The sequence below is a fragment of the Gobio gobio genome (assembly GCF_949357685.1).
Source record: "Gobio gobio genome assembly, chromosome: 9".
NCBI lineage: Eukaryota > Metazoa > Chordata > Actinopteri > Cypriniformes > Gobionidae > Gobio > Gobio gobio.
The window spans coordinates 35,431,119-35,449,349 of NC_137115.1; the positions used below are offsets into that span (position 1 = coordinate 35,431,119).

At 38.7% G+C, this 18,231-nt stretch overlaps 1 protein-coding gene across 10 annotated transcripts in view; it reads left to right on the top strand.

Moving 5' to 3' along the window:
- The window catches only part of sema3d (sema domain, immunoglobulin domain (Ig), short basic domain, secreted, (semaphorin) 3D), a 56,678-nt gene that overhangs the window by 30,882 nt on the left and 7,565 nt on the right, over positions 1 to 18,231 (top strand). For 8 of the 10 annotated variants that reach the window (XR_013817195.1, XR_013817196.1, XR_013817197.1 and 5 more), the window contains exons 4-17: positions 1,423 to 1,485; positions 2,135 to 2,254; positions 2,419 to 2,512; positions 3,510 to 3,638; positions 6,361 to 6,503; positions 9,213 to 9,327; positions 9,478 to 9,547; positions 9,797 to 9,941; positions 10,183 to 10,405; positions 10,746 to 10,834; positions 10,963 to 11,004; positions 11,892 to 12,049; positions 14,009 to 14,073; positions 14,691 to 14,827. Coding sequence is in view for 3 of the 10 variants with exons in the window: in XM_079825488.1 (XP_079681614.1) it covers positions 1,423 to 1,485; positions 2,135 to 2,254; positions 2,419 to 2,512; positions 3,510 to 3,638; positions 6,361 to 6,503; positions 9,213 to 9,327; positions 9,478 to 9,547; positions 9,797 to 9,941; positions 10,183 to 10,405; positions 10,746 to 10,834; positions 10,963 to 11,004; positions 11,892 to 12,049; positions 14,009 to 14,073; positions 14,691 to 14,827 (1,593 nt within the window). In the remaining 7 variants the exon portion in view is untranslated. The remainder of the gene's footprint in view (positions 1 to 1,422; positions 1,486 to 2,134; positions 2,255 to 2,418; positions 2,513 to 3,509; positions 3,639 to 6,360; positions 6,504 to 9,212; positions 9,328 to 9,477; positions 9,548 to 9,796; positions 9,942 to 10,182; positions 10,406 to 10,745; positions 10,835 to 10,962; positions 11,005 to 11,891; positions 12,050 to 14,008; positions 14,074 to 14,690; positions 14,828 to 18,231) is intronic. The other 2 variants (XR_013817200.1, XM_079825490.1) reach the window with 1 other exon arrangement.

Sequence of the window (18,231 nt, forward strand, 5' to 3'; positions counted from 1 at the left end):
TTGGACAGCATAATCTGGGTTAAACTAAGTACAAATCAAAACTGTTTATACCTTTCTAATCCCACAAAAATGCTTGACAGCATGGTTTGAGAGTTTTTGGATCTGTTTAGCTTATGAATACATTTATGGCAGTAGGTGTTTGAGTGTCTCTGCCTTAAGAGGTCCTTTAGTTCACTTTATACTTTCACTCCAACAAGTTCTCACAGTTATTTCACTGTCACATCTAGATATTCCCATAGCATCACCCTACAGAGCTACTTTGAGCTGACCCTACCATTATCACACCTGTCAATCACTGTCTCCACAGTGGTCCCATGACAAGACCCTCGCACATGCACACATTTCCCTCTTTCTCACATACAGTACATGTATATATTTATATTTTAAGTGTATTTTAAAGTATGCCAAAATGTATTGCTAATTTACAAGTTTTAGTTACTTATTTCCTTGTAGTTTTTTTTTTTCCCCTTAAAGTAAATTTTGTCATATATTTTGCCATTTGATTTTCTTAAGTCGTGCTTTGTACAACATATATTTAGCATATGAACTATATGTGTTGGGCAATATATAGAAACATATTAAATATTAAAAAAATTGGCCATATAAGCACCTAATGCTTTACTTTTTATATATACATGCACATTTACATAAGACATGCATGTGTGTGTGTTTATGACTCATCTGTATGTTAATGCATTTTTTTTCCCCCTTTGTACGTGGAGGGTACGTATAGAGCCCCTTTGTCAGTTTGTGGTAGGCACGACAATCTTCAAAGCGCCGTCATGTAAAGTCGCCTCACGAGCATGTGTAATCATGGATTGCATATTACATATAGAGACGGCTCTCGGAGGTCAAGGTCAAAGGTCAGCCCTGTGTAGGCTAAGCATTTAAGCTTTTATAATATATGTGTGCAGAGACAAGGCCAGCAGCCCCTTCATCACTCTTTATCTGAACGTGATCCTCCCTCTCGTGAGCTTAACCCAGGAACCATGTTTGTACAGTATTTCAAGTGTGCAGCTTTTCATCTGTTAAATACACAATGAATTACTCTGTTTAAAATCCTACTTTGAGTAACGACATGATCTCATTCTAAATCAGAATTTTTGTATGGTTTACACTTCATGGTTGATTTACTGTAACAATGCCATAAGATACAATTGTAAACACTTACTCTGACTATTTAAGTTGTAAGGTATTTGTTGCTACTTTTAATTGAATGTACTGTGTGTGTGTGGTGTCTTGGTAAACCATACATTATGGGGACCAAATGTCCCATAACGAAAGTTTTCTGTGAGGTTTGTGTTTAGGGGTTTAGGGTTAGGGGATAGAACTAACTACAGTTTGTACAGTATAAAAATCATTATGTATATGGAGAGTCCTTATACAACATGGAAACCCAACGTGTGTGTTTCTCACTTGCAGCTGAGCTGGCCAGCTCCAAGAGACAGGGTGGATATGTGTAAACTTGCTGGCAAAAACCCTCTTGTAAGTATCAGTCAGAATATATGTCTGCTGAAAGAACATTTTAATACACTTACTGTCTTCTCTAACTCAAACTTGTCTTGTAAAAGAGAGCAATAAACTGTTTTGCATCAGGCTTCCACTACAGTTTTCCTAATGCATTTTTTTAAAGGAAGAAAATAAAACTTTTATTAAGCAAGGATACATTAAACTGATCCAAAGTGACTTTCACAATGTTACAAAATATTTATATTTTAAATAAATGCTGTTCTTTTGAACTTTCTATTAACCAAAGAATTAAAATATATAAAAATACATATATTTATTTTTTGTGGAAAGCATACATATGTAATAATATTATTGTGCTTTCCACCTAAATAAATTGATAATACAAAAATTATTTCAGAAGGATCATGTGACACTGAAGACTGAAATCATAATGCTGACAATTCAGCTTTTGTCATCACAGGAATAAATAAGCTGCATATTTTAAACAGTATATTGATTGTTTTATCATTTGAAATCAAACGGACATCATTTTGTGAAAAGTTTTACTTGAAAAATTATGGTTGTGGTATCTTTCTTAATAAAGACCACTTAATCAGACATTTTGCTATATATTGCAATGGCACTGCACATGCTCATCATTTCTTTATTTCTCTGTCTGTCTCAGACCGAATGTGCTAATTTCATAAGAGTTTTGCACAGCTATAACCGGACCCATGTCTACGCCTGTGGCACTGGAGCCTTCCACCCCATCTGTGCTTTCTTAGAGGTCAAAGGTCACAAAGAGGCAAGAAATTAAATTACTGACTGCTTCCACACAGATTATATTGAATTTGTCAAGATTTTCTATTTGATTGACTAGTATTCTTGAAAGAGTTTTAAAGTTTTATTAAGTAATTTCTCCTGTATGGTAAATATTAATGATAAGCGTTTTGTGTACAATGTTTACAGGACAGCTGGCTGCACCTTCACAGCAACTCTGTGGAATCTGGCCGAATGAAATGCCCTTTTGATCCACACCAGCCCTTTGCTTCTGTACTCACAGGTGAGAATGAATCAGATCTTCCTTCTCTTAAACACAAACCTGATGTAAAGAGCATTTTACTTTTTACACTTGATCGGCTTTCACCCAAGAAAAATCTGGTTTGTCTGTTCTGTTTGTCAGACATTTGTTTTTTTGCTTCAAGTTAAACCGACCCTTATGTTTCCAGTGGAAGACTGTGGAGAAATGTCACACCCTGTCAAGAGTACCAGCTGTAAACTTTCCAAAATGTCAATTTTTTTTCTTGTGCTTCATTTTTGTAGGTTGTATTAAAGCCTGCATTTTTCCAGCTGAGCAAAGTTTGATTAATTACAGCCATTAGTCATTACAGGTCCTTCCTTCCTGAGAAGGCTTGGATTAGGAACGTTTTAAATAAATAGTTTACTCAAGAGTGAAAATTATGTCATTATTTACTCACCTTCATCTCTTTCCAAGAGCTTTGAAGAAAATGTAGAACAAAAGCAAATTGTGACAAGCTCCAAAAAGTCCCAAAAAATCAAAAAGATCATTCAGAAATCGAAAATTTAAGATACAAATATTTATCGCTACTGTAGCATTCAAATCTAAAGTAATTTAGCAAATGAGAATTTTCACTTTTGTGTGAACTCTTTCAACAGTGTGGTTGAGTGTGTTTGTTTATTTACACTGACAGGCATAATCAACAGGGAAGAACTCTGGGAGAACACAGAGCACATTCTATGTCATAGAGATTTGTTCCAAACCACATGCATAGAAAGATGGGTGAAGTAGGAAAGATGCCTAAACACCAAATGATGATGATGATAGAAATCACTGAGTGATTCTAAAAACATAATCCATAAACTCCTCTTGGTTGTCATGGATACTGCGGAGATGGTAATTTGTGTATAGAACTTGGGCTTGTATATCACGTGTGTGAGGAAAAGAGAACATGATGGCGATAGCTGCTGTAACCATGCCTGCAGCACGACTGACCGCAGCTCAATGTTTACGCTGAGATGCTCCCTTTCTTTGTTTTCAGATCAGTATCTCTACGCTGGCACAGCGTCTGATTTCCTGGGCAAGGACAGCACTTTTAGCCGCTCTCTTGGCCCGCCCCCAGACCAGCAGTACATTCGCACAGACATTTCTGAGGACTACTGGATCAATGGTCAGCTTTCCCCACCAGTCCAGTATAATACACTCATACCAACACTCCGTGAATAGCATACAGACACATCTTACAGAATTTTTAGGTTTCATTTTTAAAGGGATAGTTCACCCTGGAATGAAAATCATCTTTTACGAACCCTGCAGTTGTTCTAATGCCCTATGTCCTTCTATCTTTTTCGGACCTCAAAAGGAGATATTTTGAAAAAAAGTCCCGCACGCGCTCCTCCATATAATAGCAGTGAATGACGACCAGGCTATAACTTTACAAAAAGGATACAAAAGCATCACGCAAAGATACAGTGAGATACCACCATTTATGGAAAGTGTTCAGGGGGCATACTATAAGGTTTTGCGAGAAAGAAACCTTATTATGCGGTCAAAATACTGAGCTCGGCCGTTACTCCGTGCTTGCTCCTGTGAGTGCGTGTGAGCCGTCTGCAGCCACTCACGCTTACTATAACTCGCACTGTTGTCATGGCACCAGGATAAGCACACACACGCACCATTTTGAGAAACCAGGCTCAATAGAAACAAACGCGACTCTCGTCTCTTCTATAAGGGAAATAATAAGAAATAATACAATAATACTAATAATAAGTTAAACCTCCTTAAGGGAATGTTTTGTACCGGTTGTCATGATAACATTGCGTGAGTGGCTGCTGACGGCTCGCACGCACTCACAGGAACACACACATAGTAACGGCCCAGCTCTGTATTTTGACTGAATAATAAGGTTTCTGTCACGCAAAACTTTATAGTATGCCTCCTGAACACTTTCCATATATGGTGTGCGGCTCACTTGTGTCATTGCGTGATGCTTTTGTATCCTTTTTGTAAAGCTTTAGCCTGGTCGCAATTCACTGCCATTAAATAATAGGGGTAGCCGTGGCCCAATGGTTAGAGAGTTGGACTTGTAACCCAAAGGTTGCATGTTTGAGTCTCAGGTCCGGCAGGAATTGTCGGTGGGGGGAGTGAATAACCAGTGCCCTCCTCCACCCTCAATGCCACGACTGAGGTGAGACCCTTGAGCAAGGCACCGAACTCCCAACTGCTCCCCGGGCACCGCAGCAATATGGCTGCCCACTGCTCCGAGTGTGTGTTCACGGTGTGTGTGTGTTCACTACTGTGTGTGTGCACTTGGATGGGTTAAATGCAGAGCACATATTCCAAGTATGGGTCACCATACTTGGCCACACGTCACTTCACTCACTCACTCAAATGGAGGAGCGTGTGCAGGACATTTTTCAAAACTTATTTTTTTGAGGTCCGAAAAAGATAGAAGGACATAGGGCATTAGAACAACAGCAGGGTGAGTAAAAGATTACTTTATTTTCATTTCAGGGTGAGCTATCCCTTTAACATTGCAAATGACTAAATAGGCGTTGATCTGTAAATATGAGCTTTCATATGCTAATGTTGCACTTTAGACATAGTTACTGTATCAATGGGCAGCCTGAATTTAGTTTCTTTCTCTTCCTTTTCCATTCAAAAGTTTGTGGTTGGGTAAGATTTTGAACATGTTTTTGAAAGAAGTCTTACCAAGGCTGCATTTATTTGATCAAAACAACAGTAAAACTTTAATATTGTGAAATATTATAACAGTTTAAAATAACTGTTTTCTATTTGGAAATATAATTTATTCCAGTGATGGCGAAGCTGATATTTTCAACTTTCATTACTCCAGTCTTCAGTGTCACATGTTCCTTCAGAAATCATTCTAGGATGCTGATTTGGCGCTCAAATAATATTTTTTATTATTATCAACGAAACAGTTGAATAATAATTTAAAAAAAAAAATTATATATTAAAAATATCTTTATGGCCAAACACACAAGCCCACACTCACGCTAACACATATCCAAACATGTCAGAGAATGGGCAAAACCACAGAAAATAGCAAAGGCAGAGTCTGCCTACATATACTGATACTACAAACTAATTTATTCTCACAGTCTGTGGAAAAAAGTTATTACGACACTAAGGTATGATACAGTATATAACTCGCATGAGTTGATAAGTTAAATCACTCAACAGAAAGGAATGAAATGGATGGTCAGATCTGTGTGAGTTGCCAGTGTGTACCAAAGTGCATTTGGTGTTTATTACTCAACTCAAGGCTTTTAGATATATCCGTAAAAAGTGTCAAATAGCTTATAAATATATTTTTTAGACTTCCACCTCTTAAATTGAAAAATTACTAAAAACTAAATGTGATACAATATATCTTGCTGCTTGGACTCTGAGTGTCATTACGCTCTAATCCTTTAGACATATTCTAAATGACTCTTGAGTTACCAGCTGCTGGCACTTTCCTTCTCTCCTCTCTATTTGGGTCTTTTGCAGAGAGTCCAGTATAATACAGTCTTTGTCTAGTAATCGAGTTAATGACTGTCTTTCTTCCACCTTTGATTTTCCTTCTGAATGTTAGAGCTCTTCTTGTGGCTGATGCAATTTAATGGAGTTTAAACCCACACAGTCTATTTTCCAAACCTAAACACTCATTAACGGTCTGCTGTGGGTCTAAAAGGAAATGCCTAGCATTTACACTAAACAGTTGGATACAGTTTTGTCTTTATACTTTGTCACACACACAAACAATGGATGAAAAACAGGATTTTTGCTATTTTAATAGGCTTCCACACTTTCTTATAAAGGGATTGTTGGATTAGCATCACAGATATAAATTAAAGCTGACAAGCTTTTCTCTCTCTTGTCCATAGAGGGCAAGTTTATTTCCGCCCATCCCATCGCGGACACCTACAACCCTGACGATGACAAGATTTACTTCTTTTTCCGTGAGGCATCCCGTGATGGGAGCAGTGCGGACAAGAGCGTGCTGTCTCGCGTCGCCCGGATCTGCCGGGTAAGTCCTGTCCTCACGCTGCCTGATCAGAGACAAACTCACCTCATCGCTCTGATCCTTCTTCAGGACATAAGATTAAATGTGCTTCCCCTGGGAGGGGAGGCTTCCTGGTACGTTCCCCTTCATGATCTGCTGAAAGCGGACCAAACCACTGTTGTCAGGTGGGGTAAATCATAGCAGAGGTCTGGCTATGTAATTGCCGCCTAAGTCATTGTTCATGATGACAGTGGAGGTCCCTTGTGAAGGGAAATAAGTGTGCTAAGTGACTCCATTGTGTCCCGCCCATTCCTTAACATCAGTTCACTATGAAGGCTGGGGGCATTACACTAATACCATCCATAAAGAAGTCAAAGTTAAATCTGATGTCATCTGAAATGAACAATGGGGAACAACAGCACAAACATCAAACTGACCACAAATTGATCATTTTCACTCCCTTGAAGGGCACTGTGGGAAGTGAACTCCATTTCCAAGGTCATTCCTAAAGAAAGTGAACAATTGAATCCCTTCAGAAGGCTCTCTTCCACAAGGTCATCATCAAAGAATACAGAAGATGGAAGTAATTTTGCTTTTTGCGATCCAGGGTGACAAATCCTCAACAAAATCTTAAATTTAATCTAATATTATTAGCTAAATTTAACATTGTTTTGAGCTTTTAAAACCTCAATTACTCTCATGTACCCAAGGACAATGTTAGATAAATGTGTTTTTAACAAAAACATGAAAAATTGGTACAGATTGTTTTTTTATTTTAAATTTATGAAGAGAATAATGTATAGTCAATTGATTATTATCATAAAATATTACTGTAAAATAGTATTAAACTGCTTACAACCGCTTACCAAAATAAATAAAATAAATGAACAATTAGTGTGTATTATATTAGAGAAGAACGAGACCACAGAGAGTTATATGAGTGACATGAATCCAAAACTTTTGATCAAAAGCTTGGGATCAGTATGTTTTTTTTTTGTTTTTTTTCATGCTGCTGAAAGCTCAAGTTTTAGAATTGTAGAATTAGAATCAAGTTGTAGAATTTCATGCTACAGTACCCAGACCAAATAAAATGAAATTTTGCTTTTGGTCTGGGTACTTTTAAAATGTAATTAAAATAGAGATTTAAATCTTAAATGTTACTTTAATAAAACCCTTGGTGAGAATAAAGGCCTGTACACACCGGGACGAATATTGCGCGCGCTTATCGCCAGCGTTTTTCGTGAGGCGCGTCTTGAGTGTTCACACCCAAGCGATTTCCACTGGCGATGCGCCGAGTGAACGTGCACATTCAGTGGATGCGCTCCCGGTACAAAAGGTGGTGCTGCGGCACTTTACGCTTCTGACACTCGCTTGTCACACAGAAGAAGAATAGAGACAGTAATAACGTGCTTGGCAAAACCATAGACATATTATGTCTATGGCCAAAACCATTCACAAACACTTTTTACTAACTGGCAAGCAGCATTAGCAGCTCATCTTCTTCTTTGTCTACTTACTACTTCTTCGTCGTATCAATGTGTGCTCGGCAAGACCGTTTTGTGCTTGAGCGCCACCAAGTCATGTTTTACTGTAACTTCAGCAGCTCCAGGCACGTGAACAAAAGCGCTGATCTCATTGGTCGGCCAGTTTTTAATGTGCCATCTCAAAATAAAAAAACGAACCCGAGGCGTTTTTTTTAAAAATTATGCCTAGTGTTTTGCGCGTCGGTGTGCACACTCACATTGACGCCCTTTGTTTAGTCACGAGGCGTTAAATGTCGGCGATAAACGCGCGCGAAAATCGTCCCGGTGTGAACAGGCCTTAAGAGACTTCTTTGTCTGTGTATATGTTGAAAACTGTTTTAATGCAGAGTGCTGCAATTGACCTGTCAGAATTAAAGATTGTAGAGAGCTGTGTAGTGATTTTAAGCAATTGTCCGTGCAAGTCAGCTGTCAACCTGCAATTATAAAAAGTCAATGATTTAATGCTGTAGACTCATCCTCTCGGGCTGTATGCTATAAAAATTCCAAGCTCTATTGCAAAATTCTTGGTTCGAAGCGGGCGGGTTTTTATAGCTTTAGGAGTGAGCTGTAAAGCTATCCGAGGCCAGATTCCTCACTGGATAACTGGCCTAACACTAGAGAGGGCATCTTTGAAGATTAAAGAATTTGGAAAACGCCACTCCTAAACCTCTTTTAGGTCTTTGCCCCCCTTTTTCTCAAGTGTGTGTGTTATTCAACTGGGATAATGGCAGAGGAGGAATATGTTTGCTGCTTTAAGTGGGTGTAGGTGAAATCATTGGAGTCCTTTGATTAAACCCTTCTGGCTATAATGAGGAGATTCATTTAAGTGTTCTCAGCATGTCTTCTCGCTCTAAGACCTCTCAGTGCTCTATTGTGCATCTAAAGACATAAACCTGCTCTTGGAGTATTCATGGAGAGGGTCGTTATATTCCCATTATAAACTCGCCTCACTCGCTCTTCACGATTTCTCGAACTCTCTTTCTTTGTCTGTCTCTCTTGTGTGCGTGTTTGTGTGCCTCTTAAGTTTGTGTGTAACTGAGGGGTTTGTGGTGTTCTGTAGTCGCATGCTTCATTAAATAAGCTACTCTAATCAGAAGCAAATGCTGGTTTTACATTTTTATTGTAAGGCCTATAACTAAACTAAAATTATAAACAAATGCTTTCATAACAACAACATTAACAGACCCTATATGCTTGTGGTTGCTTGCAGAATGATGTTGGGGGTTTGAGAAGTCTTACCAACAAGTGGACAACATTCCTCAAAGCAAGACTTGTGTGCTCCATTCCTGGACCAGATGGAGTGGACACACACTTTGATGAGCTCCGTGAGTGTTTCTGTTCCTGCTCCCTCTCACAAACACATACGTATTTCAGTTGTATCATACTTCTTGGCATTTTAAAAAGATGTTAATGTATTTGTGCGTGTGTGCGTGCGTGTGTGTGTGTGTGTGTGTGTGTGTGTGTGGGGGTTACAGAGGACATCTTTCTCCTCCCTAGCAGAGATGAGAGAAATCCAATGGTGTATGGAGTGTTCACCACCACCAGGTGAGAACCAGGTCCTACTGTACAGTGAGCGTATCAACATTTAATTGGTTTTTGTCTGGGTACTGTAGCTTGAACTCCATTTTTAAACTTGTTAATGTGCTATAAAATGAGTATAAATATATTTTATAGATTAACAAGGCTATTAAAAGTATGGTGATTTGTATAAAGTTGCCCATTTGTAATGTGAAATAATTTTTGACTGTGGCATTCAGCTTCTTTAGTTTTTGTAACATGTTTTTGGGGGGTCAGTTCTATCTTTAAAGGATCGGCGGTGTGTGTCTATAACATGGAAGACATCCGTGCGGTGTTTAATGGACCGTATGCTCATAAAGAGGGACCAGACCATCGCTGGGTGGAATATGAAGGCAGAATCCCTTACCCACGACCGGGCACTGTTAGTAACACTCTTACACTTCTATTCTCTGTTTTTATGGCCCCTCTTTCAGTCATTGAGGAGTTTTATACATTACCGCTAGAGGGAGACATAACACAAAATATACCTTTTACCTTTAATTTTCAAAACAGTGTTACACAAACACAAAATGCATGATAATAACAAAGGCAGTTACATCATTTCATATGAGTGCATATTTGCTGTTATTTATTCTAACCATAAATCTTATTTTCTTTCGTAGTGCCCCAGTCTGACATATGATCCTCATATAAAAACGACTAAAGACTTTCCAGATGAAGTCATCAGTTTTATACGAATGCACCCGCTCATGTACCGATCGGTGCACCCAATGACGGGCCGACCAATTTTCACTCGTATCAATACAGAGTACCGGCTCACTCGGATTGTAGTGGACCGTGTGGCAGCTGAGGACGGACAGTATGCTGTTATGTTCTTGGGCACAGGTAAGAAAGACTACACAAATGTTATTAGGGATATGTAAAAACCACAAATGATGGTGTATTCTGGGAAAAAAAGAGGAAAGAATTAAAAAAAAGTTTTAATGACCTAGTGAACTGTCTACAAAGACAGCATTTTGCCAAACATAGGCTTGTTCTAAATACCTATAATGTTCAAATATGCAGTAAAGGTTTGAAAACACTGTAAGATGGCCCTACATAAGCATCAAAAAGTAAAAAAGAAAGAAAGAAAGAAAGAAAATTAGCTTTTATTTTGATCAACCAGCAGATGGCAGTAGTATCTTTATAAGAGACACGAGAATCGTGTGCATGTTTGTCTGTACAGATATGGGATCAGTTTTGAAGGTTGTCAGCATCACTCAAGAAAACTGGTCCACAGAGGAGATCATCTTAGAGGAGCTTCATGTGTTCAAGGTAAAAGTGACAAACATTCAAATGTGAAGCATTTATGGATGAATGAAAATAACACCGTAATAAAGAAAACAAGTTCACCTAGTAATTTTTAAACCTTCACCTAGTAAACCTTTATTATTTCCTCTCAGAGTCCCTCACCCATCCTCAACATGGAAATCTCCTCAAAGCAGGTAAGAACAGAAGTTCAAACTTGGTTCTATAAATCAACCTTTTCCTCAAAGAAAATTACAGACAGCATTCATCAGCGAGCTATTTTTTATCTCCCAGTTTCCACAGGACTATTTGTCATATTTTAGCTACTGAAAGTCAAAGTTTTCAAGCCTCTGTCTCATAATAGATGTGTTAGGGCCTCCATTGTTTTGTTCTGTTTTAAGTCTTGCGGATAAGTCTGTTTCTTCTGTTCTTGTGCCATTCCTTTTATTTTTTTCTTTACAATCTCGTTTGTCTAATCATCTCTTATTATCTTTTGCAGTTCATGGTTAGGTTGCAGTTCACCCAAAAGCTTTTATCCTCTCTCTGCACAATGATAGAACCTTATGGCTACAATTTATTTTGTAACTATTTATTTTTTAGGGCTTTTTTAAGGTACAGATAATCATGTATTTGGAAAAACAGGAGTTTGTAAAAGAAGAAAAAGAAGAAGTTTTACTTCTGCCTCTTAATTCTCTTTGGTGAATTCTAACACTTGAAACCATTAAATGTCTTTAAAAAAGATCCTGAACAGCATTTGCATTTACAAGGGTGTTATATGGGAAGGTCTACTCTGACTGTCTGTTTATTTTCAGACATGTGTAAGAAAAACAAGAGCACCACAACTTTTATTGTGCTTATTGTTATTGTGTTTAGGGTTTGTTTCATCACATGTACACATGCTTCTTTTTAGAGTTTGTTGGACCAAAAAAGACACTGCAAACGAATGACAGTTACTGATAACTCTATTAAAGGGATTGCTCCAGTAAGCACTTTTTTTGTCCTTGCACCTGGTTTAGTACATTGTGTGTGTGTGTGTGTGTGTGTGTGTGTGTGTGTGTGTGTGTGTGTGTGTGTGTGTGTACAGCAGCAGCTGTTTGTTGGAGGAAGCGACGGGTTAGTGCAGGTGTCCCTGCACAGGTGCCATATTTATGGGCAGGGCTGTGCAGAATGCTGCCTGGCTAGAGACCCCTACTGCGCTTGGGACGGCACCCAGTGCTCCAGATACATTCCAGCCTCTAAGAGGTAACACACAAACACACATGCACATGAACCGATAAAGTCATTGTCCCAAAGATGAGTCGATGCAAAGCCTTGACATTGATTCACAGAGTCAGCACTTCTGTTTAACGGTCTACTTATCGGCACACGTAAAACTGCAACGCCACATGTATCCTATGATATCCCAGAGATGTGCACCGTGTGCAGTTTGTTGCTCTGAGGTGTTTGGGATAGCAGAAAGTTAAAAGAGAGAGAGGGCTTTGTGGGTGCCCTCTTTCTGACCTACTTCTCCTGGGTGAGTTGTTTCCTGGAGTTCAGCACAGAGAAGAAAATGATAAATATTTGATTTTTCCTGTGCCATAGGGTGTAGTGGGACTGGACTGGACAGGCAAATTGATTAAAGTTGCTTTGTTGTTGAGATGATGTATGTGAGCTGCCAGAGAAGTTTTCTTGCCCTTTCTCTCCCCGGCTCTACGGTCCGCCACTGACGCAAGGAGGCCAGGTCAGTCCTGCAGAGAGAAAGAGCGAGAGAGAGGGGAGACACACAGAGAGAGGAATTTGAGTTTGTTTTGGAGATTGTTTGGCTGTCAGATGGCTCTGTTTGAAATACACTTTGCGGCTTCATTAAGATTCATATCTGTCATTGAAGTCTGTTTTATTACAGAGAGAGCTGAGAGTTTTCATTAAAATCCTAGCGTCACTGCTTTTGTGTTTGGAATTAAAAAAAAAAAATACATAGCATGACAGTAGTCTTAATATCTGTTTTCTCACTCTGAAGATTAAACTTAAGATTAGCCAGTAATGCTTTCATGGGTGATAATTAAATAAATAAAAAATATTTTTTTCACACAATTTCTACTGGATTAAATATTTTTAGCTTGACATAACAAGAAAAATGTACTTCTAAAGATTAATATGATTAATTCACATGACTTTTCCAGGTCTAGTATGTAAGCTCTCTGTTGCCTTGGTTATATTGCAGCAGTGTTTCTCAACTGGTGGGTCTTTTGGGTTACGGAGTGTGTAGTCTAAGAAACAACAACAGCAACATAATTCTATGTTTTTCTGATGCGAGACTTTATTTTGCCAGACATGCATGAAAGCTGCTGACACTTCGGTTAGACGCAGTTTAAGTAAAGAGTGTCTGAGAAAAATGCATTGTCCTGATTCAGTATCTGCTGTTTTCAAGGTTATGTTTTGTTTAGTTTGATTTTCATGGACTCTTAAGGTGATTATACACGGGGCAACTTTTTGAGCAATGTTGCCGTCAACGGGCAACCAGGTGAGACACAGGGCCCACGACCGTTCTAAAGTATCCAGATATCCTGCGTATCATCACCTTGAGTTTGTCTTTCTTCAGTTACCTGTTTCCTTTGTTCTAGTTTCCCGCCAGTCATTATCGGTCATGGACATTCATTAACAAGCACAGCTGTCTGTATTTAGCATCACCATGTCTATTTAAGTTCCTCATTTCCTTTCAGTCATTGTCCGGTGTTGTTCGTGCCATGCACATTGTTTTGTTTGTGTTTCCCCAGATTTGGATTGCCTGTATTTACTTTAAATAAAGACTACACTTTACAGCTGTCATATAAGATGTTGTCAGGCTAAATGTCAGTGTCATTATTGTAATGTTATTTTCTTAACTTTCCCTGTCCTGTCAGCCATTATACTGTGCTCGCGGCACATGCTGTATATCACTCCATTATAAATAAGGTGCAAAAGAAATTGCAAGCATGCAATGTTGTAGTTATGTTGTCAATTAGTAGGTCATGAAATTAAAAAAAGTACCAAAAAAAGCTGGGAAGGATTTGCATGAAGGATGTTTCTATGTTTCATTAACAGTTCATGTTAGCATTGTGTATTTACCAATATTAAATATTAATAGTGTTTGCTCTCTGAATGTTTTGGTTGTTCAAGGAGTCTGAAATGTAATCAAAATGAGTCTGAATCTAAATAAAAGGCTTTTTTCATGTGTGCGTACAGGAGAGCCAGAAGGCAGGACATCAAACATGGAGATCCATCCAGCCATTGTTGGGACACAGAGGATGGTAAGGAGGCATATGATGGTGTGTGTGTGTGTGTGAGTGAGTGAGTGAGTGAGTGAGTGAGTGAGTGAGTGAGTGAGTGAGTGAGTGAGTGAGTGAGTGAGTGAGTGAGTGAGTGAGTGAGTGAGTGAGTGAGTGAGTGAGTGAGTGAGTGAGTGGTGTGGATGGGGATGGGGGTTCAGGTAAACCCTACATTATGGGGACAACATGTCCCCACAAAGGTGACCAGATCTGAAATCCTTGACCTTGTGGGGACATGTTTGGCCCCCATGAGGGAAACAGCTTATAAATCATACTAAGTGATGTGTAAAAATGGAGAACGTTTTCTGTGATGGGTAGATTTTGGGTAGGTATAGAGTTAGGGGAAAGAATATACAGTTTGTACTGTATAAAACATCATTATGTTTATGGAAAGTTGCCATAAAACATGGAAACCCAACGTGTGCGTGTGTGGGTGTGTACGCCCGCATATGGAGCATAAAAGCACTAAAAGCTCTGTTTTGTTTTAAGATGCCGCATTGTCCTGTGGGGCTCAACTAATGGACAATGCTAACCCAAAAAATGCCTTTACTGTCTTTCTTATATACTGATTGCTCTCTCTCTCTCTCTCTCTCTGGCAGTGTTTGGGAGGAATGTAGAGGAAAAGGTGTTGTACGGAGTGGAGAGTAACTCCTCTTTTCTTGAGTGCGTTTCAAAATCCCAGCAGGCCTTGATCCGCTGGTTCGTACTGAAGCCAGGAACGGACCACCGCCAAGAGGTATCACCAACACACATCTGCCTCATTCTGTGTGTGTGTGTGTGTGTGTGTGTGTGTGTGTGTGTGTGTGTGTGTGTGTGTGTGTGTGTGTGTGTGTGTGTGTGTGTGTGTGTGTGTGTGTGTGTGTGTGTGTGTGTGTGTGTGTGTGTTGAGTCACCTACATTCCTAGTTGTATCTAGCATGACCGTTGTTTAGTAGTTAGCTACACTACAAAATTAAGAATCTTATTTTTTTTTAAACTGACTATCTGCATGAATATTAAAGGGGTTATGAACTGGCTTTTTTTTATACTGTTGTCTGAGGTCAACTTATGACGTTTGCATGGTTTTTATAATTAAAAAAACATCATAATGAATAAGTAATAGGCTATTTTCTGCCTTGGTTTTGAGGCTCTCAGAAGAAACGCTCGGTTTTGATGGGCGTGCCGCACTGAAGACTTGTAAGTAAATGCCCACGGCTAGGATTGGATAAGATTTGCATATTTAATGAAGCTCCCCTCAGTACATGTGTGGATTGTTTTGAAAGCGTCTGGGGAAACGCTCACAGGGCTCGAAAAATGCCTTTACCAAACAAACGCAATGATTCATCTCTCATCCACCCGCGATTGATTGGATTTTTTTTTTTATTACTTGGTGGGCCCGATCAGTGAAGAATCCTGTGCAAGAAAGGAATGTTATTTCACTATTTAAGATAGCCCGTCGGCAGGCCGGTGATACGTTTTGGTAACCCGTCTGAAAAACACATAGGCCCGGGACGTTGGGCTTTGCGAGCCCCGGCCCATAACGTTACAAGTCCGAGTCTGATCACTAATGAATCAATAACACCGCAAATAAAAGAGCCTGTGACAGCGTGTTAAGGTATGTAATCAATAGATATCAGACGATCTGTAACAATGCAATACTATCACATATAAAACACATGTTTTACTCACATAAGTGTGTTGCACCATTCCTGTTGGATCCAATATTGAAGGCACAGCATTGTGTTTTAATCTCAATCTGTCTGCAAATCCAGTCTCAACCTGAATCTTGTTTAAAATCGATTCCACGGTGAAATGAAGCGAACAAATGTGCAATGTCTTACGCACGTGAGCTGGAACTGGCTTGTTTATTGCTCTGTAGTGTGACGCATTTAGCTCCACGAGTCGGTGGGCGGCTTGAGGCGGCGCTTCTGCATTCTATGACGTCAATGGTCGACATATTCTGAGATCTCTCGTTTTCTGGGCCTGGTAACAATAAAAGCTTTTCTTTGACTAACAAGGAAGTTTTCAGCTCCGAAACTTGCAGGATATTCTTATATCACGATTAACTTTTATATATCAAAGGCTCAAAGGAAAGTTGATTTCTCAATTCATCACCCCTTTAAAATTTTTTAATTTAATTCTGCAATTTGAACATACAATATATTTGACACAAAATCATCTAAATAGGAGTGATAGAATAAAATTTAACCAAATTAAACATTTAAAAATCTGCATAACGAACAGCAGCATTTAACTAAATATTTTGCTATAAATGAAAGAAGTGCATGGGGTCATGCAAATGAAATGTTGAATCATTTATTTTGACAGTGAATTGCTTGTTTACATAAACTGCAATCAAACTGATTCACCAAAATAAATAGTACTATAAAATGTGGTAGTGCAGTGTTTTAAACTTCATTCAGCATTAATGTAATGTATAGCCTGGGTGTATTCCAGTCATATTTTCTCTTTCATAACAATGTCTTTTGAGATCACAGACTTTTTATGATTGGAAACACTCCAGAAATAGATTTACAGTAACTCTCAACCCCCTGATGCTTAGAAAAAGTAGATGTTGCATAATTCTGAAGATCATATTACTATACAGTGTGTTGTAACAGAGAGACAGAGAACTCCAACAGTTCTGTTGGTAATCGTGAAAATGGCCTGGGGCTCAGAAAACTAAAGGAACACAAACATGGAGATACACAACACAGCAGAACTGTCAAGAAGTGACCTTCACTGGTGGATTCATCTCTCTCTCTTCCACTGTTTTACACCTACACATTTAATCTCATCTCATCTTCACTTCCGACTATTGGGTGTCATGAATACTGTTTCCCTTTTTTACTTTAGACATGCATACAAATACACTCATCTTACAGATATTTCTTAAACTCTCTGATGGAGTATATGTATGCTATCTACTAAGATAAAGATACTCCTTTTGTGTATTTGAGTCTATTCAACTGTGTAGATATGGGTGTGTTGTGGATGAAAGTTCATAGTGCAGATACAGAGGTCATTTTAACCTTGTGCCACGTGTGTCCCTCGTCTTTCTTAGCTGTGATGAATAGACCGTGGCCAAGACCTGACTCTGGAGTGGTAGATCAGCATATCCTTCTATTGATCCATCTCCACAACAATTAATCCCAACAGGAGTGTTTGTGTGTGTGTGTAAGAGAGTTGAAGACACATTTGGGGAAGCATGACAGCAGAAGGTCAAATCACAGCACAAATGTCACAGGATAGATGCAATTCTTGAAGAAACATGCAGTTTCCTGCTTTTGGAAATATCCCGCAGTCCCACGTCTCAAGTAAACATTAGTCTTGCTATGATGCATTTGTTTTATTTTAGTTTCCCTTCCTGCTTTTCTTTTCCTCCTTTCTTTCTCCTGTCTTTCCCACAGCACAAAACGACTCCCTACCGCCCAGCTGCCCAAAACACCTGCAACACACAATCTCACATGTGTGGTGCAATCTTAAAATATCACCCCACACTTCACCTCGTAAAAGACAACAATGAATGATAGAAAAGAAAACAGGGCTTGTGTGTTTGTGTGAATGTTTATCAAATCAGAGAAAAACAATATCTGGTTGCAATAACAGAATGGATGCTTCATATTCCACATAGCTGAGAACACAACAACTTTGGGATGGGAATGGATGGTTCCAAGTCTGATTTTGGTTCCTTAACCGTTTCGTGAAAACAAGTTATCTTTAAAAAAGGCAAGCCTAAACTTACACCTTGAATTGATTTTTTGTCTAAAGCCATGCGAAGGCAGCACACAATCCCAAAAATATTTAGGTCCATATTTAAGATTTAAAAGAATTTTGTTTCAATTGCATATAAAATTTCCATCCATTTGCATTACACAGTTTTAACATAAACTAATAAACTTGAATATGTGATACATATTTATATCAGTCATACATAAAATAAAAAAAGGGATTTATGCAATAGTACCATAAAGCAAAATGTGTTTTACACAATAACTAGGTTTATATTAGTGCTGGGAAAATGTTAAATTTTTTTAGTTTAACGCATTAAAAATATTTAACGCAATTAATGCAACGTCCGTTTTTATATCCATATGGGTTACTCTTTATTTCGATAGTCCACTTTAAACATTCTACTAACTATAAGTAACTTTGCAACTAC